The 27,380-nt window shown below is 34.9% G+C and overlaps 3 protein-coding genes across 4 annotated transcripts; 2 read left to right on the top strand and 1 right to left on the bottom strand.

Annotated features, from left to right (window-relative positions):
- Positions 1-1,563: 1,563 nt before the first annotated feature.
- On the bottom strand, positions 1,564-3,781 carry LOC114386314 (thylakoid lumenal 19 kDa protein, chloroplastic-like). 2 transcript variants are annotated; one of them, XM_028346280.1, is made up of 3 exons: positions 3,362-3,781; positions 2,551-2,957; positions 1,564-1,695 (listed from the first exon to the last, which is right to left on the bottom strand). In XM_028346280.1, the coding sequence occupies exons 1-2, from the start codon at positions 3,714-3,716 to the stop codon at positions 2,581-2,583; spliced, it is 732 nt and encodes a 243-aa protein (XP_028202081.1). In that variant the 5' UTR covers positions 3,717-3,781; the 3' UTR covers positions 1,564-1,695; positions 2,551-2,580. The 2 variants fall into 2 exon arrangements, with proteins under 2 accessions (XP_028202081.1, XP_028202080.1); XM_028346279.1 differs by lacking the exon at positions 1,564-1,695 and having other exon boundaries at positions 2,380-2,957; positions 3,362-3,780.
- Positions 3,782-9,833: 6,052 nt separating this feature from the next.
- On the top strand, positions 9,834-17,574 carry LOC114386824 (pentatricopeptide repeat-containing protein At5g04780, mitochondrial-like). Its single transcript, XM_028346879.1, has 4 exons — positions 9,834-12,994; positions 13,339-13,459; positions 13,699-13,752; positions 14,191-17,574. The coding sequence occupies exon 1, from the start codon at positions 9,924-9,926 to the stop codon at positions 12,714-12,716; it is 2,793 nt and encodes a 930-aa protein (XP_028202680.1). The 5' UTR covers positions 9,834-9,923; the 3' UTR covers positions 12,717-12,994; positions 13,339-13,459; positions 13,699-13,752; positions 14,191-17,574.
- Positions 17,575-18,337: 763 nt separating this feature from the next.
- Positions 18,338-24,299, top strand: LOC114387291 (E3 ubiquitin-protein ligase makorin-like). Its single transcript, XM_028347447.1, has 5 exons — positions 18,338-18,595; positions 19,171-19,246; positions 19,345-20,102; positions 20,531-20,600; positions 23,547-24,299. Exons 1-5 carry the CDS (start codon positions 18,585-18,587, stop codon positions 23,988-23,990), a joined length of 1,359 nt encoding a protein of 452 aa, XP_028203248.1. The 5' UTR covers positions 18,338-18,584; the 3' UTR covers positions 23,991-24,299.
- Positions 24,300-27,380: the final 3,081 nt, after the last annotated feature.

The raw sequence follows: 27,380 nt of genomic DNA, 5'->3' as shown, positions 1-27,380 counted from the left end.
GTGTAGGTGAGGCAGTTAACTTAGAAATGAAATTGAAAACAATAAGAATACAAAAATCACTAAAGAGATTCTTAAAGAACTAGAAGTAACAGAAAGGCCAGTAAATCACAAAAAGATAATAACTAAAAATAAGATAAATTGATTTGATTTTTTGTTAAAGATATTTTTCTTGTCCACTCAGCTTTGCCTCCATCAATACCTATCTTCAGCGGCTAACAGTCTTTTCTTAATCAATTGAGCTTCCATCAATAAAAGCCCACTAGTTATCCCCAATCGACATTCAATATCAGCAACTCTTATGTCATTGGCTAGCAATCGATTTCTCAAAAGTACTCTTTTACACAACTTTCGCTAAGTTAAAGATTTTTTAAATTTGGTTACCATATATGTGTGTCATGTTCCATGTCCAAGTCCATGCTTCATAAAGTATATGTTGTTAGAGAAGTCTACAAGCTGGAGTTGCTTAATAGAGGAAGCGTGGAAGATGCAAAATTCATTGACCTCTTGTGGAAGTTACCGGTGCCCTCAAAGATCAAAGACTTGGTGTGGAGATTGGTGCATAATCGGCTTCAAACCATGGATAATTTGAAGAAGACAAATATAATTCCGAATGCCACGGATTTAAATTGTGTTCTATTGTAAATCTTGTGTGGAACATCTATTCTTTGGCTGCAGGTATGGGCAAGGTGCTACCAATGGTGGCTTAGGGCCTATTTGTTTTACACTATAAATTAATTCCAACACCAGGCACATATTATAATGAGAAATTTGTAATGAAGATTAATTTGGGTACACGTTCAAAATGAGGATTCAAAGTGAAAAAGTTTTAATTAAAAAAATCTCATTGATTCCTAATACATTCTCTAAATGATTTTCAATAAAAGCTTTCTATTGTTGATCTCTTAACTTGTATATTAGGACATTGGTCAAGACTCTTACATTTAACAATTCAAAACCAATTTTACCCAACTTTAAAATAAATAAATACTTAATCAAGTATTAAGGTGAATATCTTCCCAAGTTACGTGAACTTCCTTTGTATATTTTGTATCATAAGCAATAATGGAGTTTAACTTTATTCTTAAGGAGATTTTCTTTTGATTTCATCTTTCTTCTGCTTTAGCTCCTTCCGATTTTGCAGTCCACAGTAATACTATATTTGATGACAAAGTATTAGTGTTCAAGTTTAAACTGGTTGGTTGGTAAAGCCACATCCAATATGAATCTAACAACATCAAGGTCATTTACCAGAAATCAAGCTTTATCTCAAATAAATGCATCCAACTTCAAGTGGATTTTGTTAATAACCAAAAAATCTTACCTACTGAGTAGCCAGCCATATTGCTTTGAGATTTGAATTCGGATTATAAACATTAGTGATCAAAAGGACCAGGGACCATGGAAATGAATCCCTCAAGAGGTCACTGACCCAGAGGAATTTTTCTAGTCCCTGATATTTCATCATCCTACCCCAAATTTCATTGATCACAATCCCAATGTAGAAATCAGAAATTGAATTTTCCATGAAAGTATCTCCAAAAAAAAAACTTGAAACTGCCACAATTCATCCCAAGAGTTTTCAAATTTCAAGCTCAACAAGTATTAGATATTTAGATTCAACCACAAACCAACAGAATTTAGAACTGCAACCGCTAGTCTCTGATTTCTACAGCATAAATTTCACACGAGGGATTCCTGAAAATTTCAAAGAGAAGCCAATTGAACTAGGAACACAATTATGCTGACATGTAGAAAACTTTCTAACCCATTGCAGGACACCATGCTCGGCATAGAACATATAATCATTACCTAATTCCAGAGGAATATTTCTAATTTAAGCCTTTTCCTCAGCCTCCCCGAAATTTCACTAGTCATAATTCCAATTTAGAAATCAGAAATTTAATTTTCCATGAAAAAAGCCCAAAAACATCAGAAATTGAATTTCTAAGCAACAAACAACCAGAATAATGCTCACAGATTCAACCATGAACCACATAAAACTTAGACTTGTAAATGCTAAACTCTATTTTCTCAATTAACCACATCTGAAATTGAAAGTTTCAAATGGAAGCCAGCTATACCAAAAATTCAAGCAGTAAAAATCCCAAATTTATCAAAAGAAGCCATCCTAAGGGCACCATCCTCTGCATAGAACAGATAATCATTACCTAACTCCAGAGGAATATTTCTAATTTCAGCCTTTTCATCTCCTAAACGGAATTTCATTACTTGGACTTCTAATTTAGAATCAGAAATTAAATTTTCCATGCCAAAATATTTTGAAAACCCCAAAATTTGAATTTCCTATGGAAACTCCAACATCATTCAGTTTTTCAAGCTACAAACAACCACAAGAACACTCACAAATTCAACCACTACTTAGACATGCAAGTTGCAACAGCTACACTCTATTTAAACCACATCAGAAACCTGACAGTTCCAAATTGAAGCCAACTATACCAAAACTTAAATCAAGCAGACAAGTAGTAAAAATTTAAAATATAACAAAAGAAACCATCCTCATCCTCATAATAGATAATCAACCATTACCTCTACAAAATATAAAACACCAGAAGCCAACTAAAAAGACCCCACAGTCTTAAAAGACTCATGAACATGCCTCAACATGTCCTTGTCTCTATTCCACTCAGGAGTGGGGGCATTGACAAAATGTGCATAGAGCTTGTTCTTAGCACAAGTAACTGAGATCAAGCTATGAGTACCAACTCCATCAATCTCATACACATAGTACAGCTGCCCCTTATCATCCTTCACCTCATCAGAGGTCACGCTGTCAGCATTAGCAATCAGGTCCTGCAGGTCCACATCAGATAGTGCCAAGTTGTTCAAAATCACATCCTTTGGTGCAAGTTGGCGAAATCCTGCGAGAAAAGTGAGGTACTCTTTCTCTGCCTTCTTCTTTGGGTTGTAGAACTCACTGTCTGTTCCATTGGTACCTATCATGCACAGATACAATACATGTATCAGATACATATCTAGATATGTATAAAGATTCATAAAACATAATCAATATATATTTGCAATGCAACAAATATAAATTATAAACATAGTTAGTTTTCATATCAGACATATCTTCGTCATCATAAATTAATTCCTATTAAATTTACAAATAAGAATAATACTACCAACTTCATTCCTTCTTGAAGTCATCCATAAAATATAAAAAATAAATAAAAATCAATTTTGGTTCATCAATGAACAATGCTTTCATTTTTCTACATTATACATGTCTATATATCTCATGTAGTCATATTGAATTTTCCATAATTATTTTCATAAGCTTGGATACTTCGAAGATACGTATTAGTGAAGTATCAGTGCATGATCAATAGATTGGTACCCTTCTCGACTTTAGACACCAACCGTTCCTTCCAGCCAGCAGGCACGTCGTAGACATACTCAGCAGAGTCCTTCTTGCTGGAGTTGCCACCATACCCGCCGTAGTTTGCGGCGCTGGCGGCGGTGCCGTAGTAGACTTGGTAGGGAGACTCTTGTGCTAAGGAGGGTGCTGGTGCGGTGGTTAAAATGGTGGCGATGGCGGCGGCGGCAGTTAAGGTTGTTAAGGGTTGTTTGAAGGGTAGAAGAGGTTTGCATGATGGGGAGGGTGGTGCTGAAGATGATGGTTTTGGTGTGGTGGTTGTAGTGGTTGAGGATAAAATGGCTGATGGTGATGAGAACATGGTGGTGGTGGCCATGGTGTGGTGGATATGTAGGTGTGGAATTGATTTTGTGTGTTATTATTGTCCATTGAAACATTGGAAGTGTTTAGATCTTTTTCTTATCCACCAGAAGATTGAGGAAGTTGAGGATTGGGCTTATGTGGAGGCTGACTTATTGTAATCTTTTTGGGGGCTACCAATAGGAGTTTGACAAGCGAGACATGTAAATGATAGAGTATTATTTTGAATAGTAATAGGTGGCCTGTGTACATACAACTTTATGCCAATTGTCCCCACAAGTAATTTTTTTATTTAGACATCTTTAATAAAAATTTTAATCCCATTAAAAATTAGGTGTTGTTTTAATAAGATAATTATTTTTTTTAAAATGAAAGTAAAAAGTTATAAGAGATGAAAGAGAAAATACATAGATAGATGTAAAGGACACTTGTAATTTATAAAAACTTGGATATTTTAGAAATTTTGTCATAATATGTATTTTATAAAAAAAATTATAATGCTTTTTTATGAAAATATTTTAAATTATTGTTTGTCTCCATTAAATAAATTTTTTGGATCCGCTACTAATAGTAACTATATAAAAAATAATACGTTAAGACATTCATGACACCTGATTAAAACATATGCATGTGGAAAAGGAAGAGTACCTAAAAGGAGCCATATATATGTTAACTCGTTGGTAAGTGTATTAAATTATCACAAGTAGTAAAATATTCTGAAGTTCAAGTGTCGAATTCACAAAGATTTTGTTTGTAGTTATATTGATGCAAACCCATTATATATATATATATATATATATATATATATATATATATATATATATATATATCTAAAAAAAAATTCAATGAAGTACAAAGCGATCGCAAACGAAACTTATATTAACATTGTTGCTATATGAGCCTTATACTTGGCATAATGCCACCCTTTATGCACTATTGTATCAATGATACTTTTAGCTATACTCATATTTACACTAACATTTTCAAAAACAACTCTATTTCTATAGATCCATGTGCCATAAACAACCTTTGAAAAAGCTAATTTCAGAATTTCCTTTTTCCATCCTTTTCCTTTCGTATATTGCATAACCCATCTAACTTCATCCCTCCACATTTGAGGTGTGTGATCAATATCCATCCATTTGAGGACCTCCAACCAAATAGCTTTTGTGACTCTACAGCTAAACATCAAGTGATCCAAGTCCTCATCTTGTTCTTTACAAAGACTGCACAAACTACATTGAATCAGATTCATGTTTTTCAATCTAGTCTTCGTGGCCAACCGGTTCTGACAAGCAAGCCACAAAGTGACATTGGCTCTTGGTCTAGCTTTGTTATATCTCAACAACCTAAACCAGTCAGCCCTGTTATGATCCTCCACCAATTCCATATAAACTTGCTTCATCGAGAATTTCCTTTTACGCAACATTTCAATCCAAATCTGCTGCAGATTATTAACTTGAGGCCTCTGTTTCATAATACTCTTCAGTATCCATGTGCTATTACTTTTAACAGTTGCACTCATGACATTGTTTCCCTTTAAGAAATAAGCATGGATCCACTTTACCCAAAGATTGTCATCCTTAGAACAGATATTCCATAAACATTTAAGCATAGCAGTTAAATTCCACAACTCAAGATTAATCAAATTTAGACCATCACATCTAGCAGGTTTACAAACCTGCTTCCAAGCCACAGGGCTTTTCCTCTTCACCTCTGCACTGCTAGACCAAATAAACGATCGACAAATACTATCAATTTTCTGAATAACCTTTTTTGGCATAGGAAAAACACTCATCCAATACTGAGCTATAGCAGTGATAATACTTCTCACAAGCTGAATTCGACCTGCTATGCTTAACAGCTTAGAAGACCAATGTCTGATTCTCCCCACTATCTTCTCCACAAGAGGCAGGTAATGATGGGCATTGAGTTTTTTCCAAGACAAAGGAACCCCCAAATATCTGACAGGCTGAGTTCCCTCTTCAAACCCTGTGATATTCTTCACAACTTGTATGTTGTCATAATTCAAGCCACCACAAAACACCTTACACTTTGCTGGATTATTCTGTAGTCCTGTAGACTTAGAAAAGAAATTGAAGGCCTTTAGAATTATCTCTATAGACTTCTCATCACCTCTACAAAGAAGAAGAACATCATTTGCAAAGGACAGATGAATAATCCCCAATCGCTCACATTGGCTGTGATGATTAAAGTTAGGATCTCTTTGCATTTTGACCATAATCCTATTCAAATACTCCATCATTAGGACAAACAACAAAGGGGAAATAGGGTCCCCTTGCCTAATGCCTCTTTTAGCCTCTAGCACATTAGACAACTCTCCATTAATGTTGAACCTGTAATTCACAGTAGTAATGACTTTCATGACCCACCCAATAAACTTCTTTGGCAATCCAAATTCCGTAAGAACCCCCTCCAATGCACCCCAGTCAACCATATCATAAGCTTTTTGGAGGTCTATTTGCATAATACACCTAGGGGTCCCACCCTTTCTAGTATACCCCTTCATCAACTCAGTTGCAAGGAGAATATGATTGTGAATGACTTGACCGGGCACAAAAGCTGCTTGGCTAGTATGAACAATATCCTGAATCACACTCCCTAGCCTCCTAGTCAAAAATTTTTAGATCACTTTATAAAAAGTAGAGCAACCTACAATAGGCCTGTAATCCTTGACAGTCTTAGCAGTAATAGATTTAGGAATGAGTGTCACAAGAGTACTATTAAAAACCTTTAATAAAGTTCCTTTCTCGAAAAATTCATTCATTGCAGCAATAAAATCTTTCTTTACTATATGCCAGCTATTTTTGAAGAATTTTGCCCTATAACCATCTATGCCAGGTGCTTTCAAATCACCAATTCCCTGCAGAGCTTTAACAATCTCAACTTCTGTAACTGATGCAGTAAGAAAAGCTCCTTGGTCAAAAGTAATTTGCTTACCATCCCTCATAGCTTGGATATCAATATGCCTCAAATTACTAGCAGTACTTCCCATTAACTTTCTATAAAACTCCATCACTTCATTATGGATGTCACTTTGCTCAGTAAGAATAGTCCCATCACCTTTCTGTAGAATACTCATGCTTATATTGTGATGCTTGGCCTTGATGATAGAATGAAAAAAAGCATTATTTTCATCTCCCATTCTAAGCCAATCCACCTTAGCTCTTTGTCTTAACATATTACCCTCCATTTCATTCCAATTAATCACCCTCTCAATACACTTTTTCACAGTATCAATCAAGTTGCCATCCATCCTATTATGAGTGATAGCATTTTGGGCTAAGTCTAAATCTCTTATGGCTTTAACCAATTCCTGTCTGGCATTGGTCATGCTTTTACCAAGTTGAACCAATTCAGGTTTAAGTCTTTGGAGTTTCTGCCACAGAACATGCATAGGAGTACCTTTTATAGGCCTATTCCAACTATTCTGAACCACTTCCTCATAACCTATCATATCAACCATACAATTATAAAACTTGAATCTTCTGGTTTTATTCTTGGGAGAAGAGAGAGGAAGGATGGGAGATTTAAAATAGAAGATTAGGAGATAAGATAAAAATGAAAGAGATAAGATATTAAAGTACAAGATAAGACATGTATAAGATAAAATAGATAAGATAAGAAAAGTAAAAGATAAAGATAATGAAAAAAATGATTTCAAAATGTGATAATGCTGGGACCTAACATGCCTTAGCCTAAGATGTATTATTTTAGATTTTTTTCTATCGATTAGGTGAATTTTTCCTATTCACATATATTGGAATACTTGTCCTTAATGTCTCACTATGACAAACATATATTATTTATCTATCTCCCAACTGTTTTTGTAAAGACTCAATAGATAAAATTCATATCCATGAAGTTCTAATCCTAGATGTTTGTTTTGATGCATGTGTATAATGCAATCACTCTATGTCAAACAATGATTTTATTAAGATACCCCGTCCTTTGAGTTTTATTAGAAATTACCCTCCTTCAGCGACTAATCCCTAAAACTGATGCATATAAGACCTTCCTTGTATTTCTACTAAGGATTATCCTCTATTGAGCGCCTAATCCCTAAAGATAATCCAAGGATGAATGATACATGAAATTAAAATAAGAAAGAAAACACTTATTTGCATCGATAAATATAAAACATAGAATATATCTTTTGACTTTTTTAGGCTTGTCAGACCCAAACTAAGGGGGTTTGGCCTCTCATTGCTATAAGAGGCTCTATACTTTAGGGGCTAATGTGGATAAAAGAAGAGAAATGAATAAAGGAAGAAAAGGGGATAATAGACATAAAAATAGGATTTTCCCTATTCGAGATACTGAGAGTTAGGATGCATTAATTAGAGAGCTCTGAGTCTCCGGGGTGGTGTAGGAATTGGTATCCCGATATGTATTTCTCCTTTGCTTCATACTCCTTCTATAGGTCTAAGGTAGTTTATTTTTCACGCGACTTCATGCTGAGTGCAGACTTTAGCGCTAAGTGTGCCTTTGTACTTTTTTATGAACCTTCTTTGAACTAAGCATGAGTTTTTCCACTTAGCGAGGGTGCGAGCTATTGCGCACTAAGTGAGCTATCTAATTCTTTTCATTTTTGCATCAATTTCCCTTTAAAATACTTAAAATTTCCCTTTAAAGCACTTAATTCTTCTTCTTTTGATTTCTACTCATAAGAAATTGCAAAGATATTAATTTCTTTATTGTTTCCTTAAAAACAACAGTAAAATAAAAAAATTATAATAATTCTTAATTAAAATTGACTATCAAATTAACTCAAATTTCGTAGTTATCAATACCCTGGTTGTTATGGTAATTCCAATATGATTCAAAGTTTGAAGGTACTTTGTAGATAAACAAAGAAAGGGTTAAAAGAAATATAAGTATAGTAAATAATATAATATGATAAAATTAAGGGATCTGACTCAGTTAACTAAGCAGGATATGTGAGTTGTTATAAATATTTTATTATTTATATTTAACTCCTCTAGATAAAAAAAAATATATGATGTAATAAAACACATAAAAATAAAATAATAATAATAAGTGTTAAAAAATATTTAAATACCCAAATTATATTTACCTACTCACTTTTTTCTTTTTGTTTATGCTTCATATTTTTCTCTTTTTTATTATTTATTATTTCTTTCTTTTTTTCCTTTTTTCCTTTTTTCTTTCTATATTTCTCTTCTATTTTCTACATATGTCACAAAACATTGTATATCCTGTAACACCTTGAAAATTATACCTCAACTTATAGAAGAATAGTTTGTGTCTATGTGATATGTGAAAATATAATTGATATTAAAAGTAATTATAATGAAGATTTAATTTAAGTAATTAATGAAAACTTGAGTTATATGCATGCTATTTTATGTGATAATTTTAATAGAAATTTGGATTTCTTAGAACATGATTTCAACACTATGTAAAATTATAATGTGCAAGATTAAACTGTAAATTTACAATGTGTAGATTTAATTTGAGCATGATTAATTAGGATTACTCTATGATCTATGAAATTAACACAACGATCCATGATAATTAACTAGAGATTAACTAATTATGGTAAATGCAAATTTATTATTTATACATAATCGTACTTTAACCAAGAAGTTAATGATGAACATACCTTGAAACACATTGTCACAAGTATAATATTTTTATTTAAGAGATGAAGCAATGTGATATTAACATCTCTAGGTGAAGAGTGTAATTTAATCTATACAAAATTAAGGTTAAACAAAAGTGTCAAATTATTTTAGGATATACTTGGATTGAATACCTTAAACATATTTTTGGAATCCTAAACTTAGTTTGATATATATTTGAATTCTCTATTAGTTAATTCAACAACTTATGTTAGCAATAAAATTTTGTTATTTTTAAAGTAAAAGTAGTTTTGAATTGCACATTTACAAATTATAATAAAAATACAAAGTAAAAATATTTTTGATTGGCATTATCCAAACAAATTTTATTTTATTAATATACTTTTGAATAAAAAATATTCAAACTTAAATCGTATTAGAGTATAGGTAAACCTAAATATACATCATATCTTTTTATTTAAACTTATGTTTGGAAACTTCTCTAATCCTAAACAGTTGGTTGGAATTAGAGTTTTGGTATTTGGGTTTAGACCTGAGACACACCTATGTACTCACGTGAGGGCGAGGAACAAGTGCATTAGTGCAATAGCAATAGCATGTTGTCAATGAACAAAACATCTCCAAGGTTTTGGTACATCAATTTCCTCCCACATAGTATTCTCCAACGTCTCTACTTCCCATTCAAACGCGCCACTCTACAAACTGCTTCTCTAGCCACAGTAAAAGATTCACAAACCACGTTCACAAAACCCCCCATATCCTATTCCAAGCTCTTATCACAATGTGTTGCTTCAAAGTCCCTAACTTCAGGTATGGAACTCCATGCACACTTGATCAAGTTTGGGTTTTCCCGCGACCCAAGTCTCAGGAACCACTTGGTAACTCTGTATTCCAAGTGTCGTCGTTTTGGGTATGCCCGCAAGCTGGTTGATGAAAGTTCTGAACTAGATGTGGTTTCTTGGTCTTCTTTGCTATCTGGGTATGTGCAAAATGGGTTTGTAGAGGAGGCACTGTTGGTTTTTAATGAGATGTGCTTGCTGGGTGTTAAGTGCAATGAGTTTACCTTCCCCAGTGTGCTTAAGGCATGTTCAATGAAGAGGGATTTGAACATGGGGAGGAAGGTTCATGGGATGGCTGTTGTCACAGGGTTCGAGTCTGATGGGTTTGTTGCTAACACATTGGTTGTTATGTATGCCAAGTGCGGCCTGCTGGATGATTCTAGGAGGTTGTTTGGTGGAATTGTGGAGCGAAATGTTGTTTCATGGAATGCCTTGTTCTCTTGTTACGTGCAAAGTGAGTTGTGTGGTGAGGCTGTGGGTTTGTTTAAGGAAATGGTGAGGAGTGGAATAATGCCTAATGAATTCAGCATTTCCATCATATTGAATGCCTGTGCAGGCTTGCAGGAAGGCGACCTGGGAAGGAAGATTCATGGGCTTATGCTAAAGATGGGACTTGATTTGGATCAGTTTTCTGCGAATGCGTTGGTTGACATGTATTCTAAAGCAGGGGAGATTGAAGGTGCGGTTGCTGTTTTTCAGGACATTGCACACCCTGATGTTGTTTCTTGGAATGCAATTATTGCTGGTTGTGTTCTTCACGATTGTAATGATTTGGCTTTGATGTTGTTGGATGAGATGAAAGGCTCTGGAACTCGTCCGAATATGTTTACGCTGTCAAGTGCTTTAAAGGCCTGTGCTGCTATGGGGTTCAAGGAGTTGGGTAGACAGTTGCATTCTAGTTTGATAAAGATGGATGCTCACTCAGATTTGTTTGCTGCTGTTGGACTTGTAGATATGTATTCTAAGTGTGAAATGATGGATGATGCGAGAAGAGCTTACGATTCGATGCCAAAGAAGGACATTATTGCATGGAATGCTTTGATCTCCGGTTACTCACAGTGTGGTGATCACTTAGATGCAGTCTCACTTTTTTCTAAAATGTTCAGTGAAGATATAGATTTCAACCAAACTACTTTGTCAACGGTTCTCAAATCTGTGGCCAGCTTGCAGGCAATTAAGGTGTGTAAGCAGATTCATACAATTTCCATCAAATCTGGAATTTATTCAGATTTCTATGTAATAAACAGTCTTCTTGACACATATGGAAAATGTAACCATATAGATGAAGCTTCGAAAATATTTGAAGAGCGCACTTGGGAAGATTTGGTGGCTTACACATCCATGATAACAGCATATTCTCAATATGGGGATGGGGAGGAGGCTTTAAAGCTATATTTACAAATGCAAGATGCAGATATCAAGCCCGATCCATTTATCTGCAGTTCCCTTTTAAATGCTTGTGCAAATTTGTCAGCCTATGAGCAAGGGAAACAATTACATGTCCATGCCATCAAGTTTGGATTTATGTGTGATATTTTTGCCAGCAATTCTCTGGTTAATATGTATGCGAAATGTGGAAGCATAGAGGATGCTGATCGTGCCTTTTCTGAGATACCTAACAGAGGAATAGTCTCCTGGTCTGCAATGATTGGAGGATATGCTCAGCATGGCCATGGTAAAGAGGCTCTTCGGTTGTTCAATCAAATGCTTAGAGATGGTGTGCCACCCAACCATATTACTTTAGTTAGTGTTCTTTGTGCATGCAATCATGCTGGTTTGGTAAATGAGGGAAAACAATATTTTGAGAAAATGGAGGTAATGTTTGGGATTAAACCCACACAGGAGCATTATGCTTGCATGATTGATCTCCTTGGACGATCAGGGAAATTAAATGAAGCAGTGGAGCTAGTAAACTCAATTCCATTTGAGGCTGATGGCTTTGTTTGGGGGGCACTTCTTGGAGCTGCGAGAATCCATAAAAATATAGAGCTCGGTCAGAAAGCTGCCAAGATGCTTTTTGATCTTGAGCCAGAGAAATCTGGTACCCATGTTCTCCTTGCAAACATCTATGCCTCCGCAGGGATGTGGGAAAATGTTGCTAAGGTTAGAAAGTTCATGAAAGACAGCAAGGTGAAGAAGGAGCCTGGAATGAGTTGGATTGAGATCAAAGACAAGGTATACACTTTCATTGTTGGAGACAGAAGTCATTCTAGAAGTGATGAAATATATGCTAAACTGGATCAGTTGGGTGACCTTCTAAGTAAAGCTGGATATAGTTCCATTGTAGAGATCGATATACATAATGTGGACAAAAGTGAAAAGGAGAAGCTCTTATATCACCATAGTGAGAAACTTGCTGTAGCCTTTGGATTAATTGCTACGCCACCCGGGGGCCCTATAAGGGTGAAGAAGAATCTACGAATTTGTGTTGACTGCCACACCTTTTTCAAATTCGTATGTAAAATTGTTTCAAGGGAAATTATTGTCAGAGATATTAATAGATTCCATCATTTTAAAGATGGATCATGTTCCTGTGGTGATTATTGGTAATAACATCAAGATAGTACATTCTTTCAGATTGACAAGATATGTAGATTCTTTACCTTTACTACTGCAACTGTTTCATGACTGAAGTGGGTATGTCGATTGAAACACGCAGTGATGGTATAATTACTTAGAAAAATAGTAGTCAAAATATCATTTCCCTATATTTCTACTGAATTCATGTGTGAGAAATTTAAGGAAAAGGGAAGAATGAAGAAGAGATTGGTTAATATGTGTGAACTCAGATGTTACCCTAAAATTTGTGATCATCAGTTCATGCCAGGGTAACCACTAGATTTATGCCTTCAAATTGTTGATTCCTTTATTGATTAAAAGGCTGGAGTTTGACATTTAATTTCTTGTCTGACATGAAGGCTACTCAGTCATGGTTTCAGTTTCTGCTGAACTTATTATTTATCTCATTCAAATTACTTGACATTTGGTGTTTAATGCGCCTTCTGATCCGATTTTCAAACTAGAGATGTTTGGTGCGTGTTTGGGTGCCTATAGTGGCTGAATTTATAATTCAGTATTTGCTTATGGACATGTTTCTTCCCATTTTTCTCAGCATGTTTGTGTTGCTGCTGTGTTACAATATGCTTATGTAATTTTCAAACATATTGGATAGGGAATGAAAAGATGTATGATGTGTTTGTCCTGCCGAATCTTTGTTGGAAGAAAATATAACAAATGATCAACAATGCCTTAAACTGGATGTGTTTGAGCAGCTATTTTCCCTAATAAATGAAGTAAGTGTTGAATTTTATTCCTTGTTAAAATTTTCAAAGTTAAATTACAGTGACTCTTGAAGTTTGCTGTTGTATTTCTGCCAGGAGCAAAACAAACATTCCGACTAATACCTTGAGTATTATGTCATCCAGCCCCTTTTTTCTTTAGGCTGAATGGCTCTGAATAATTTCATATTCCATTTCCTAACCTGTTTATCCTTGTTTACTCCTTTTGATGCAAAACTGGTTTTTCTTTGCAGATGTATTATGAGCAGATCATGAATCTGTTAAATCTGAATCAAAGAAACCTGCAGGTAAAATCTACAAGATTATAGTTTTTGTATCATACCTTTGTATTAATTCGTTGTGGTTTCTTTCTTTTGTGAGCTAACTTTGAGTATCCTCTTAAACTGATATGTCGAACAACAAAATTAGCCTTTGTGAAACTAATCATGCCCTAAAATATAATTAACGGAAAATATTTATGTATTTATTTTTTATCAGAAAAGTGAATGATCTTGTCATATATGAATGCATGTAGCTTTTAAAATTTAATTGACATGCTTTCTCTCCTGAAGTTTTGGAACAATAAGTATTCTCAAAACTATTTTTTATATATGTAATGCTTATTCTTGTTTTTGTTTCAATGTTGACCTGGCAGAATGCATTTATTTATATATAAGAATACCTATGAAATGCTTATTCTCATTATTTTCAATTAATAGCTCCTATCTTTTTTTTTTTTACTTTAGGGTGGGGGCATATGTCAAATCATTATGCAGGGGTTGTTAAAGATGTGAATAGGTGCAAGTGCAATCAGTACAATTCTGAGAGTTCCTCCTCACATAATATTTTTACTTGCATTGTTGATCTCTAGAAGGTGATGCACTCTTCTAATTGTCTAGACATTGTGGAGTAATATACAACAACAAAAACATTATCCCACTAGTTGACATCAGCTACTTGGATCATACCAGGGATGGATCTAAGGGGGGCTAGCAGGGGCCTTGCACCCCCTTCTCCCTTAGGATTCTTTATGTATATATATGAGAAAAAAAAGAAAATTAAAAAAATACTAATTAAAGAAAATATATAAAAAAATTGGTTTTTGAGATGATATTTGCTTAATTTTCTTCTAGTGGTGGATTATATATATATATTTTTTGCTTATGTGGAAAAGGCTAAAAGGGCTACTGTAAACCATCCTTATAAAGGAGGATGGTCAGAGCAGGATAAGGCTGGTCCAAAATACAAAAACTGTTGATGTTGATGAAAGCCGCGGCTGGCCTTACAAAATTAGCATTCCTATCTATACAATTGATAGAAATAACCTAATCTCTTTGAAGAAATCCAAGAGCTGATAGGAGGAGAGCAACATGAGGGTGATTGTCAGGGCAATTCTAACACCAAATACGTCTGATACCTTTGTCTGAAGCAAGAGAGATAGACCGTGATAAGAGTTGAGATTTCAATTTTAGTGCAATCACCAGATTTCAATTTTAGTGTAATCACCAGAGCAGGATAAGGCTGGTCCAAAATACAAAAACTGTTGATGTTGATGAAAGCCGCGGCTGGCCTTACAAAATTAGCATTCCTATCTATACAATTGATAGAAATAACCTAATCTCTTTGAAGAAATCCAAGAGCTGATAGGAGGAGAGCAACATGAGGGTGATTGTCAGGGCAATTCTAACACCAAATACGTCTGATACCTTTGTCCGAAGCAAGAGAGATAGACCGTGATAAGAGTTTGAGATTTCAATTTTAGTGTAATCACCAGAGTTCTCAAAAGAGAAAAACCCTGCAATCCATCCACTGTTATGATCTCTTATAACTCCTCCAGACCCTATTATAGCTTGATCAGGTAAGCAGTTACCATCCACATTTAATTTATGTCAATCCACAGGAGGGGGTTGCCATCTAGCCATGAAGAGAGGAGATTGACTGGCCAAAGCACAATCAGAGTTGGTAGAGACAAGATCATCATGATAGAAGCATATACTCTGCACTACTCTCTGAATATCCCACTTCTCATCGTCAAAAATACAATTATTACCCCACTTTCAAACTCACCAAACAATAGTTGTAAAAAGGAATACTTTACTACCGTTGAGTTGGGATTTTAAACCACTTTACATTAGGGGTAGGGAACTAAGATGAGGAGCAAAGCCAAATCCGAGCCAAATTTCTTTGGCATGAGGGAAGTCTCTCAGACAATGAAGAGAATCCTCTCTAGGATTGGAGCAATGAGGGAAGGCAGATGAATTCACTAAATTCCTATGGAATCTAGTGGAATTTTTTGAGAGAGAATTGTGAAGAATCAGCCAAAACATGATCCTAATTTTCTTTGGGATTTTGAGCATCCAAAGCCACTTAAAGGCGGCAAAGTGGCAAGTAGAATCATGATTGAATTCAAAAGGGTTTAGGAGAATTGTGAAGAATCAGCCAAGACATGATCCTAATTTTCTTTGGGATTTTGAGCTTCCAAAGCCACTTAAAGGCGACAAAGTGGCAAGTAGAATCATGATTGAATTTAAAAGAAAGCCATTTACATGTAGAAGTTGATGTGTAGCCTCCATAAGTAGACTGATTCCACACGTATTTGTCAATCTGATTCATGGCCCAGGAAGGATCAATATCAAATAGAAGGTCCATGAAATTGTTGGGCAGAAAAGAATTGACCTATTGAATGTTCCATTGGCCATCATGGATTGTCTTTCAAAGTGAGATCAAATATCACTACAATGCACAAAAGGGACCTTACGATAAAGTAAGCCCGAGGAGGACCAGTTGTGATATCAAAGAGAGCAATCTTTAGATGAGAAGTGTTCATGAGAGAGATGACAGGAGTTGCCATGGTGCTCATGAAGTCCTTTTGGGGGTAGGTTTTAGTTGTAAGTTTCAAAAATTTATAAGCAATCAATTTTTAGTTTTAGTTTTAAAAAAATGTAATACCATTTTTAAAATTTAGGTTTAGTTTTTCTTTAATCTTTAGTTTCAAGATATAAAAGTTTTCAATCCTATTAACATTAATATAAGAGTATTTTGTGGTAATGTTGATGATAACAACAACAACAACAACATCTGAGCCAATGGTGACAATGCCAATGTTGATGGTGGTGTTGGGAGTGGTAGTTAGTGATGTTGGTGTAAGTGGTGATGGTGATTATTGTAGTAGTAGTGTTAGTGGTGATGTCGGTAATGACAATGGTGGTGGTGGCAGTGCGATGGTGACAGTGGTAACAATGCTAGTGATGGTAATTCTTAGCATGGATCATTATGTAACTAGAGTTAGCTTAGTTGGTTAGTCTCTATGTAACTAAAGTTACCTTAGATAGTTATAATTAGTTACTCTTACAACTATTTATATAATCAGTTGTAATAATCAACTTTGTGAGCTAATTCATTTATGCTATTCGGTTCCTTCAATATATGTTTTCTCTTTAACTTTCTCTGCAAGTTTTGCACTTATCCATGGTAGGCATGGGGTTTATGGTGGTATCATTGAAGAGCTCTGTTTCGCAACTCTTTGCTTTTGTTTCTTCTTCTATTATTTTCTTTCAATTTTTTCATCATGAATACTAATTCATCTTCGCAAGATTAATCTTTGAATATACACAACTCATACTATCTTCATCTAGGAGAAAATTCAGCAATTGCACTAGTTTCTCCAGTTCTTGATTCAACAAATTACAATTCGTGGAGTTGATCAATGCTTACTGCATTAACTGCGAAAAATAAAGTTGAATTTGTCGACGGACTCATTCAAGGATATGCATCAAACCATACACTTCATACCACTTAGAAGGGGTGCAATAATATGATGGTTTCTTGACTTGTTCACTCAATCTCACCATCAATCAGATAGAGCATTCTTTGGATGGATGATGCACAAGACATATGAAAGGGTTTGAAGTCGAGGTATTCACAAGGGGATCTACTAAGAATTTCATAATTGAAGTAGGACATGACATTTATCAGACAAGGTGATCAAGCTATAACTTATTACTTTAACAAAGTACGGGATGAAAGCTACACGAGGATTGTCATCATGTACACTAGCGAAGTGTTGAGATTCAACCCTTAAGATAACCCCACTATTTTGCATTGTACTTTTCTCGTCTTGTGCTTTTGTGTGAAAGGAATACTTGTTTATATCATATTCTTGCCAAGTTATAACATTTCTTTTAGGCCCATCTGCTAGCTTTCTTAACATTTCAGAAGCATTATCATCAGCAAAGATTGTATCTTTAAACCAATGTAGGAAAGTCTTGTTATGTTCTTTTAAGACCATGTCCTTTGACATTTTTGGATTACTTTCCTTCACTAAACCTTCTTGACAAAGTATGTATGACAAAACTTCATTATTGTTATTCAATACATACAAATGAGCTTGTTGCAAATCTTCTACACTTGGAGTGGTAACATGCAGTCCTCTTGAACCCTTACCTCCGACTCTTTCGTCATGTCAAGACTCGGGAAGTCTAGGTTTTGTTTTTTTTTTCAATGTACTCTACAATATATCTTTCCACAATAGATTCTTAGTATACCCTTTTAAGATCTCCTTCATTATTGCTCAACTGGGTACATCTATCACAAATAAACAAGATCTCAATTAGGTAAATCATGATATCGAAGAAAGCAGGAAAAAGATACGTCTTCAGCTGACACAATATTAACTATTGATTTTTCATTAATGATTGAGATTATATACTTTATTCTTCAAAATAAATTTCTTATTAGCTCCGGATGCTAAAGTCAGATACGAAACACTGAAACAACTTTTAATTAATTAATTAATTAACCTCGTAAAATGATTACAGAGAAAATACATAAATCTTCTAAAAAAAATTAATTAGTAAAAAAAATTAAAATACTGATTTATTTATATGATCACGTGTACTGCAATTTCCCGAAACAACACGTTTTTTGCGTAAGTGCGAGAGAGAGAGGTGGTGGAAAGCTGGTTAAACATTCGCAATCCCGACACACCGCCAAAAAACCCTCGTACCCGGTTTCGATTTCCAATGGGTTGCACCTGACCTAGGTTTCCACCTTTCTCTTCCTTCATATCTTTGTTCCTTCTTCCCATTCCTCTTCTCTTCTCGCTGCCAACAATTCCTCAATTCTCCCTCCATCATACGCCATGTCCAACAGGTACTCATTTTTGTTTTTTTTTTTATCCTTCCACCAATTCTCGCTTCGATCTCTTCGATTTCTCCCGTGAGCCTCTTTTCGATTTTTCCTTTTTTTTTGTCTGGTTCGTATGTTTTGGTGCCGGAAAACATACAGGCCGTGTGTCTTGTGCTTCTTTTTTATTTTATTTTATTTATCTTTTCATTTTACTGATTGTAAATGTTTGTTTATTAAAAACAAAATGTGATCGATTTTCTGTTAAGTTGGGTTTGGGATCGTTGGTCTTTGATATGTACAAGGTGGATTTTAAATTTGAAGTTTAGGTTTTTTTTTTTTTTTGTTATGGTAACGATTCATTTGAAGTGACTTGAAAATTGTATGTTGGTATGCTCGAATGTTTGTAATAATGAGGATTTTGATTTTTGATGTATGGACTCCTTGGATGTTGTTAATTTTTCTATTGAGTTTTTGTGGACTCTTTCTTGATTTATTTATCAATTAATTTAGGGGTCTACTTATTTATTGGTTTTTTTGTAGACTTTTTCTTGATTAATTTATTAATTTATAATTTATTTGAAATTAATGAATTGTCTTAGGGTTTGCAAGTTCTATGCCCGTGGAGCATGTTTGAAGGGGGATCAATGTGATTTTGCTCATGAGAAAAAGGATGATGTACGTTGTAACTCTAATTCTGGTTTTCATGTACTACGTTTACCCCCCCAAATGGATCTTTTTGTTTACTTTCCTTTTGTTTCTTATGTGGAGAACAGATTTGCAGCTATTATAAAAAAGGATCCTGTGCTTATGGTAGTAGATGCAGATATAAGCATGTCAAAGCTTCTCAAGCGTCATCTTCAGCAAATGGACGCCATTCTCCTGTTTTGGATCCTGTTGTGAATCATACCATTAAAGGAACATCAAGTTGGGTTCCAAAGGCTGTGAAGTCATCTTCATCGGACAAGCGTGCAAGGAGCTCACAACAAAAGAATCTGCCCTCTCTTGAAAATGATGTTGGTCAATCCAGTACTAGTAGTGTTATACCATCTGAACATTTGTTCTGTGCATTTGCTGCTGCCAACTGCCCCCTTGAAGATAAATGTTCTCGCATTCATGGAAATCAGTGCTTATACTGTAGAAAATTTTGCTTACATCCTACTGATCGAAAGGAAAAAGAAAACCATTTGAGAACTTGTGAGAAAAAGGAAAAATACCTTCAGGCTTTGAAAGATAGTCAAGAAGTAGAGTGCAATGTTTGTTTGGAACGTGTTCTGTCCAAACCTAAACCAGCTGATTGTAGGTTTGGTCTGCTTCCTGAATGTGACCATGCTTTCTGTTTATCCTGTATCCGCAATTGGCGTAATAGTGCCCCAACCTCTGGAATGGACATCAGTAATGCTGGCACTGCTAATACAGTCAGAACCTGTCCTGTTTGTCGCAAACTATCATATTTTGTCATTCCAAGTGGTATTTGGTATTCTACTAAGGAAGAAAAGCAGGAAATTATTGACAACTACAAGGCAAACTGCAAGTAAATTTTCTACACTCAACTTCCCCTTCAATTTCCAGAAATTGATTTGAGTTTTGTTGACTGTCAACTTTTTGAGTTATGGTTAATTAATCAAAGATGATTTAGAGTGTGGTTAGTTGGGAAAATAATTCCTTCCATACCTCATCTCTATATCCCCACTCCTACTCTCAACCCCCTTTCACACCACACCGCAATCAAATACTCCCAAAACTACACAATATGCATGCACACACAGTATCCCAATATCTTGTGATGGTGATGTGTTCACTCTTCACATGTTCCTATTGATGAGTGCACTTTATGCAGAGTTAAGTTACGTAGGTGACAATCTGAATATTAATGAGAACAGAGGTGATTTGTGTTAATTTTTGGAATTTGAACTTTGATATTTGAAATTTGAATTTACCTATTCTTGCCTTTCTTTTCAGACTAATTGATTGCAAGCATTTTAACTTTGGAAATGGGAATTGTCCATTTGGGGCTAGTTGCTTCTACAAGGTACCCAAGTGATCATCCCTTCTGTCTCTTGCTTGCTTTAATATTTTCCTTGGTCAAATTTGATTACCATTGATGTTAACTAATTTGAGTAGCATCATTTTTTAAGCAATGAATTGAACTCCACCATGCTTCTCCTTTCACTTGAAGAATATTTATTAGGTTGCATGGCTCATAGATAATTCATATGTCTGTCATCTCTAAAGCCTTGAATCAGTTGTTGAATTTGATTTTATTTATATATAATCATATGTAGGCTCACTATCCATCTTGGTTAAAAAATCTACAACTTTTTTTTGTCTTATCTACCACCAATATTTTTTTTGTATTTATCTTAGTTGAGAGTTCGAGAAAAATGAGATAGGAATTTCTGAATGCTAATGCTCAATTGTTAGTAACACACTCTGCAAAGCATCTGTTTATATACACGATGAGTACAATTTACAACAGAAATTAAAATAAAACTAGTTTTAACTCCTAAGACACAATGAATCTAAGAATGTGATGAACCTTATGATACAATGAATTCTAATGATACATGGAAAGTGGAGCATTAATTATATTCTATTTCCAACACTCCCACTCAAGCATGAGCATAGAGATCAAAAGCATCTAGCTTGTCACAGAAATAAGAAATCCCTTGTCCTTGTGAAGAACATTAGTGAGCAGATCAGCCAATTGATTATTTGAAGTTAGCAAAATATGTGCTAATTTATCTGGAGTCTATCTTCTCAGAAATATAAAGGCAATCGATCTCTATATGTTTGGTATGCTCATCGAAAACTGGGTTAGATGTAATATGAAGAGCTGCATGATTATCACAAATTAGTCTCAGTTCCTACCTCACAAAATTTTAGCTCTTTAATGAGTCATTTATTTGTTTTTAGACATATTAGTTCACAAGTAGTGAGAGTCATAGCTTGATATTCTGCTTCAGCTCTGGACTTTGCAACCGCATTTTGCTTCATGAGGTTTTCCATGAAAGAGATTCACTCCTAATAGAACACAATATCCATATGTGGATCTCCTATTAAGTATAGGTAATAATCTCCTTATGCCCTCTGTTCTCAAACACTAATCCATCCTTTTACTAGTGATCCTCTAAGAAATATCAGAATTCTGACATCTGCATTCTAATGACCACACTTACAACAAAAGATGCCTGGTCTTGTTACAATTGGATCAGTTTAGCTTTCTGCCAAACTCCAATATCTACTTGGGTCAGAAAATAATTCTCCTTGGTCAGCAAGAAGCTTAACATCTTGATATGTGGGATTATCTAATGGTTTACAATTCACCGTTCCATTTTCTTCAAGAATATCAAGAGCATAGTTTATTGGGAAATAGTAATTCCAGACCTTGATTAAGCAACTTCAATTCCCAGAATATCTCACTTGGCTCGAGTCTGGTTTACCAAGAAAAATGTAGGAATCAGTTTATAATTTTGGAAGTTCAGATATCTGTACTAAAGCAAGCCATACACGTGTATTTGATATTATGATGAAATTTTTAAAATCTTTTGGCATGCAGCAAGGATAGTGGTATTTCTGTGTTGCTATGATGCTACTAGTATTTTTACTAACTAGCTCAAGCATTTACAATTGTACATTAGGTACTATCAGTGTAGGATTGCTGCAGAGTGGGATCATACCAGAGGGTTGAAGAGCAAACTGGCATGCTTGTGAGATTGTCATTTTTCTGCAAGTTGAAGACTCACAATTTTGTGGGTTCTGTTGCATGATCCAGTGCAGAGAAAACCCCCATTTCATGGGGTTTTTTGCCTTAAAAAGCTCTTCTCTTCAAGAGACATCTCTCTTCTCCCACTCAGTTGACAGATTTGCAATACCTTTCCTCTCCCTTACAGCACACGACACTTCTTTATTCTTTCTCTTGATTCTCTGTTTTTGATTTAATACCACTGCTGTCTTGATTTTTTTTCCACTTCGAATCTCTCTAAGATCACTTTTATTTGTGTTGGTTGTGTTACCTATTATTTGGATTGGTTTCTAAAACTGACAAGTTGGGGTTGTTTTTTTCCTTTGAAATACAATCTCTAACTTTGGTTGCTCTTGTTCTCTTTCTTCTCCCCCTACCCTTTTTTATAATCATTATCAAATATAAAATAGCAATTAAGATATTAATAGTACAATAGCTGCATCATAAATATCTAAATTATTGAATTTTGGTGGATTTTTTTCATGTAGTAGTTACTTAAGTAGTTAAGTTATTCCATTTTTATGTTAAAATACACTTTTTATTTTTAGTAGGAGCTTACGATTCATGTTATGATTCCACAATTTACAATTTTTCACCCCCTTAAACTTAAGTTGGGTCTTGATCTTGACAACCTTGGTTATTATAATTGGTGAAAATCGTTAGTTTGTAACCAAAGCTGATTAGGACTGGGGGTTTTCGTTTTGGTCAGTTTCAGAAGTTCCTGTGTTTGGTTTTTTAAGGTTAATAGTAAAATATTAAAATCTTTTGCCATCCAACAAACCAAATGGTGTTTTTTGTCTTACAATGTTTTTGTACTACATTTTGTGTTATGTATTGTCTTTTAATAAAAATAGAGTATTGGTATAATGAGCTATGATTTGGAGCCATACTAGATCAGGATTTGTGGTTTGTTTCATCTGATTGGGAAGTAGTGGTTGTCTTGTTTCAAACTTGATGGGAGACATGTATGTACTAAATGATAAAATGTAGGGGAGTTGTCAGTAGTTTTTCAATGACTTCCATTTAAACAACATGAAATTAAAATTATAAGGAATTAAGCTTCTGTGGCTATGTACTAAGTTTGATGTAAATACTAATAGACTTCAAAATATCCAAAATAAAGAGAAAGACTACTCACCTTTAGGATACTTGTGAATCTGTCTTTTGTTTTTGATATAGCTTCAATTTGTTTCTCCTTTGTCCTTAAATAATTTTGATATCTGTTGCTTTCAGCATACAGTGAAGCCCGGCTCTTACACATGGATACATCACAGGCCACCACCTCAACGTAGACAGAACCATTTTGATGTGCATGACATGTTGAACATGCTCCAGGATGTTGACTTAACAAGTGCAGAATATTTTTCCATCATGAGGGACTCGGACCTTTATGATGATATGGATCCATTCGAGATGATGGTATCTGATAGGCTTGCTGGTGATTCAGGTCCTTGTTTAGGTCCTTTTGATTCTGATGAGGAGGACTTGGATATTTTTCAGATGGCTGCATTGTCAGAAGTGCTGGCTTCTGGTGTGGATGATTTTGGTCCCGAAGATTTCGGTGATGAAGATTTCAATCCTATGGAGGCTGCCTTGTTATCAATGATGATGCATTCTAATATGGAAGATGAAGATGACGACGATGATGAAGAAGAATACAGTGATGAAGACTACTAGATTTACTTAGTTCATATAAAACCCATCTATAGACCAGTTGTTGAGGTAGTTATCTTTGGCAGTATGGTATCCTATCACTTTGCTTTGAAAAGTATTGGGGGCAGGAACTTCAAGATTTATTCTCGTTTATTTTGCTTATACTCATGCCTATACCTGGTATTTGTGATCATATGCCATTTTGTATATTTTCTAATATCACGCTATTGAAGGAGTTTTGGCTTGAGGGTTTTGCTTAGTCTTGTCTCACTGCATTGCATGTTTTGAATTGTGATTGCGCTATGTATAAATATGGCTTGTTATTCTTGGTGTTGCAGGTATATGCTCCAGTTTCTTTTTAATTTGTGTTTTGATTGTTCGGATGAGCCATAGTTAAAATAATATTGAAAAAGATTGCTTAGCTTTATGAGTTTAGCATGATTTCCGCTTTTTTTATATATATATATGTAAAGTACCATTTATTGAAAGCAAACTCTTAAAAACGATTAAGAAAAAGCAGGAGGAATTTTCATCTAAAAACACAAGATGGCCCAGTCTCTTCCCCAGGCCACCCTACATGTGTGCTCTATTTTTTCCTTTTCTTGGTTTCCAATACAATTCACACCTTAAAGTTTTTACTAAGCTCCAAAATATCTACAATAATAGTATCAATGCAATTTTTTAGAGATAAAATAACAGGTTAAGCATTGCCTGCTGTTAGCCCTAATATTGTAAGTAACCAATCAAGTTAGCCCTTTCAATTTCATTATTATTTGGTGTCATCTAAAATCATTAATTATTAATTGGTATGATCTAATATCATTAAAAAAAAAAAACTAAATTTACATGTTAAGTGTCTAGGCGGTAGCTAACTAGGCATGATAGATTAATTTCAGTTATCACCCCTCGCAAGTTGGAGATGATAGATGTCTAGCATGTCCATCTTGGAGATGAAAGAAATGAAGGTTGAGGAGGTAGAGAGCTTCCATAAAGAAATTAGAAAGTTGACCTTGACAAAGTGACAAATTGTGGCTATGTAGAAGTATCATGACTTTTAAAATACTATCCAAGTGTGGCAATTCATAAGGTGCCAAAGCTTTATTTGTAACGCCCTAACTTTTGGTAATACTTATTTAAATTGATTAATAATGTTTTCAAGTGAAAACTTAATTTAAATCATAGAATTTAATTAAATGATTTTTTTGTGGTTTGATGTGAAAGTTTCAAACAGTTAATTTAACTGAAATTCATACTATTATCTGTGAGTAGAAAATCTCAAATATTCCATGAAATAATTATGATTAAACATTATTAATCTTTCGTGATTTTTTTAAAATAAATTGACATTGTGGATTAAAATATTACTATTTTATTTGGTGTCAAATGCATGCTTTAAGAGAAGTTTTTCTAGAGTTGGAAAAATGCCATGGACCAATCCCCACCTCCATATAATGACTAATTAGTTCTCACATGTATGTGATTGACATCCTAATTAAGTCATTAAACTCCAAATTTTAGTTAACTTGAATTCTTTAACCAATTTGAAAACACCTCTTTTTGAACCAATTTCAAGGCTCTTATATATACATCATAAAGGAAAAGAAAATAAAACTCTCATACCTTGTTGGTGGAGAGTCATATATAGCTGAAAATTCAAAGGCACAAGGAGGGATTTTTGGCTCCAATCATATTGACTAAAAACCCTGAAAGGATAAACACTTAAGCCATTTCTATTCACTCTGATTTTGTGCATAAAGCTCTCCCTTTCTTTTACTCTTGTGTGTAGACCCCTCACCATTTCCTCTAAATATTTTGCTTCTCCTCTCATCTGTGAAGTTTAAAGCTTCAAGACCCAAGGCACCTCTAGCCACCAGAGACCATTGTGCCTCAATCAAAACTTCAACATCCTTACTATGTGAGTAATTACAACCATTTTTCTCAATCTATTATCCTCTATACTGAGCCTACTTCTACTTTTCTTCTCACACCATTTTCATCATTTTATTTCATAAAAGTCCTTGTTAACTTTATAGGGAAAGTGAATACTTTCTTGAGGAGGCGTCAATACCTCCTTTTCATCCTCTTTATTTTTTTGCTTCATGGCTCTCCTAAGTGAGAGCCTCTTTTTCTGGTGATGGAGTGGTTTTCTCTTTTTTTCTCCAGTTCAACCACAGACCTTCGATTCCTAGTACTCATAACATTCACTTCTTCCTTCTTAGCATTGGCTTCAGTTTGGGAATTGAAGGAAGTGTGGCAGTAGCTTTTGAGACAAAAGAGCTTCCATGGAAGAGAGTTGAGTATCATTTTTGGTAATGTACACAGGATATTATACCTTTGCTCCTTCTAATCCTTCCAAGAGTGGTTGGGTGATTCCTCCATCCTTGGATGAAAGTGCTAGAGTAAGGATAATATCCCGTGTTCTATCAACCTACATAGCTTACATCTTCCAAGGCTTGGGCAAGTGCATCACTCACCAGGAACTCTCCTGCAGCATGAGCTTCCCCACACTTATCACAAGTAAAGGGTGGAAGTGTGAAGGCTAAAATCTGTGTTTGTACCCTCATTAGGGTCACCATTTGCTTAGACAACATTTGGAACTGCTACCCAATGTCTTTACTAGATGCATCAGTCTCCACCTGATTCACTTGCCTCCTCAAAATTCTCTCATCCCTAGAGTTGTTATATGGGTTAAAAGACATGTTTTTAATGATCCATATGGCTTCTAAAGGTGGTTTAAGAATTAAGTTACCCCCACCCGCGACATCGAAGATTGTCTTGTTATTAGAGGACACACTTCCATAGAAAATACGAACAATCCTTTGTTGTCTAAAACCATGGTGTGGGCAACTTTGGACATTTGTTGAAACCTCTCCGACGCTTCTGCTAGACTCTCTTGTCTCTTATGAGCAAAATTCTCAATGTCTTTCTGTATTTGATTAGTTTTCACCACACAAAAAGTACTTCGGGATGAATTTGTTGGTGCACTGATGATCCCAGGTGGTAATACTATGCCTAGGAAGTGCACAAAGCCAATCCCAACCTTTCCCATTCAGTGAGAACATGAAAGAAGCTAGTCTGGTGTACTCTACAAGCACCCAAGGGTAACTAGCAGTGCTAGCTAACCTCAAGAATATCATCTAGAGAGGGTAACAAAATGTTGTTGGCTACCCCCACTTAGGCAGTGAGGTACTCCAACTACGTCTACTTTGGTTCATTCAAGAGTTTTGGTCTCTGAGATCTAGTTAGCATATGCTGTCAACATAGGAAGAAGGATTAAAACGCAATTGGCAGACGAAACTCAAAAATAAAAATAAAAAAATTTAGAAAACTCAGAAATCAAACAAACAAAAACAAAAAGTAAAAAGAAAAGAAAAGAAATTAAAACCAAAAATTAAAGAAAAACAAAAACTATGA

The sequence above is a fragment of the Glycine soja genome, chromosome 15 (genome assembly GCF_004193775.1).
Source record: "Glycine soja cultivar W05 chromosome 15, ASM419377v2, whole genome shotgun sequence".
NCBI lineage: Eukaryota > Viridiplantae > Streptophyta > Magnoliopsida > Fabales > Fabaceae > Glycine > Glycine soja.
Note: the sequence above shows the minus strand (reverse complement) of the source record. Positions and strands in the feature narration are given on the sequence as shown.

What these genes read in the sequence shown, in the direction of transcription:
- LOC114387291 (XM_028347447.1), top strand. An exon ending in CTCATGAGAAAAAGGATGAT is followed by an intron (nt 19,247 to 19,344) that starts GTACGTTGTAAC and finishes TGTGGAGAACAG; the next exon opens with ATTTGCAGCTATTATAAAAA. An exon ending in AACTACAAGGCAAACTGCAA is followed by an intron (nt 20,103 to 20,530) that starts GTAAATTTTCTA and finishes CTTTCTTTTCAG; the next exon opens with ACTAATTGATTGCAAGCATT.
- LOC114386314 (XM_028346280.1), bottom strand. Translation starts at nt 3,716, where the DNA reads ATGGCCACCACCACCATGTTCTCATCACCATCAGCCATTTTATCCTCA. An exon ending in GGTGTCTAAAGTCGAGAAGG is followed by an intron (nt 2,958 to 3,361) that starts GTACCAATCTAT and finishes TGTGCATGATAG; the next exon opens with GTACCAATGGAACAGACAGT.
- LOC114386824 (XM_028346879.1), top strand. Translation starts at nt 9,924, where the DNA reads ATGTTGTCAATGAACAAAACATCTCCAAGGTTTTGGTACATCAATTTC.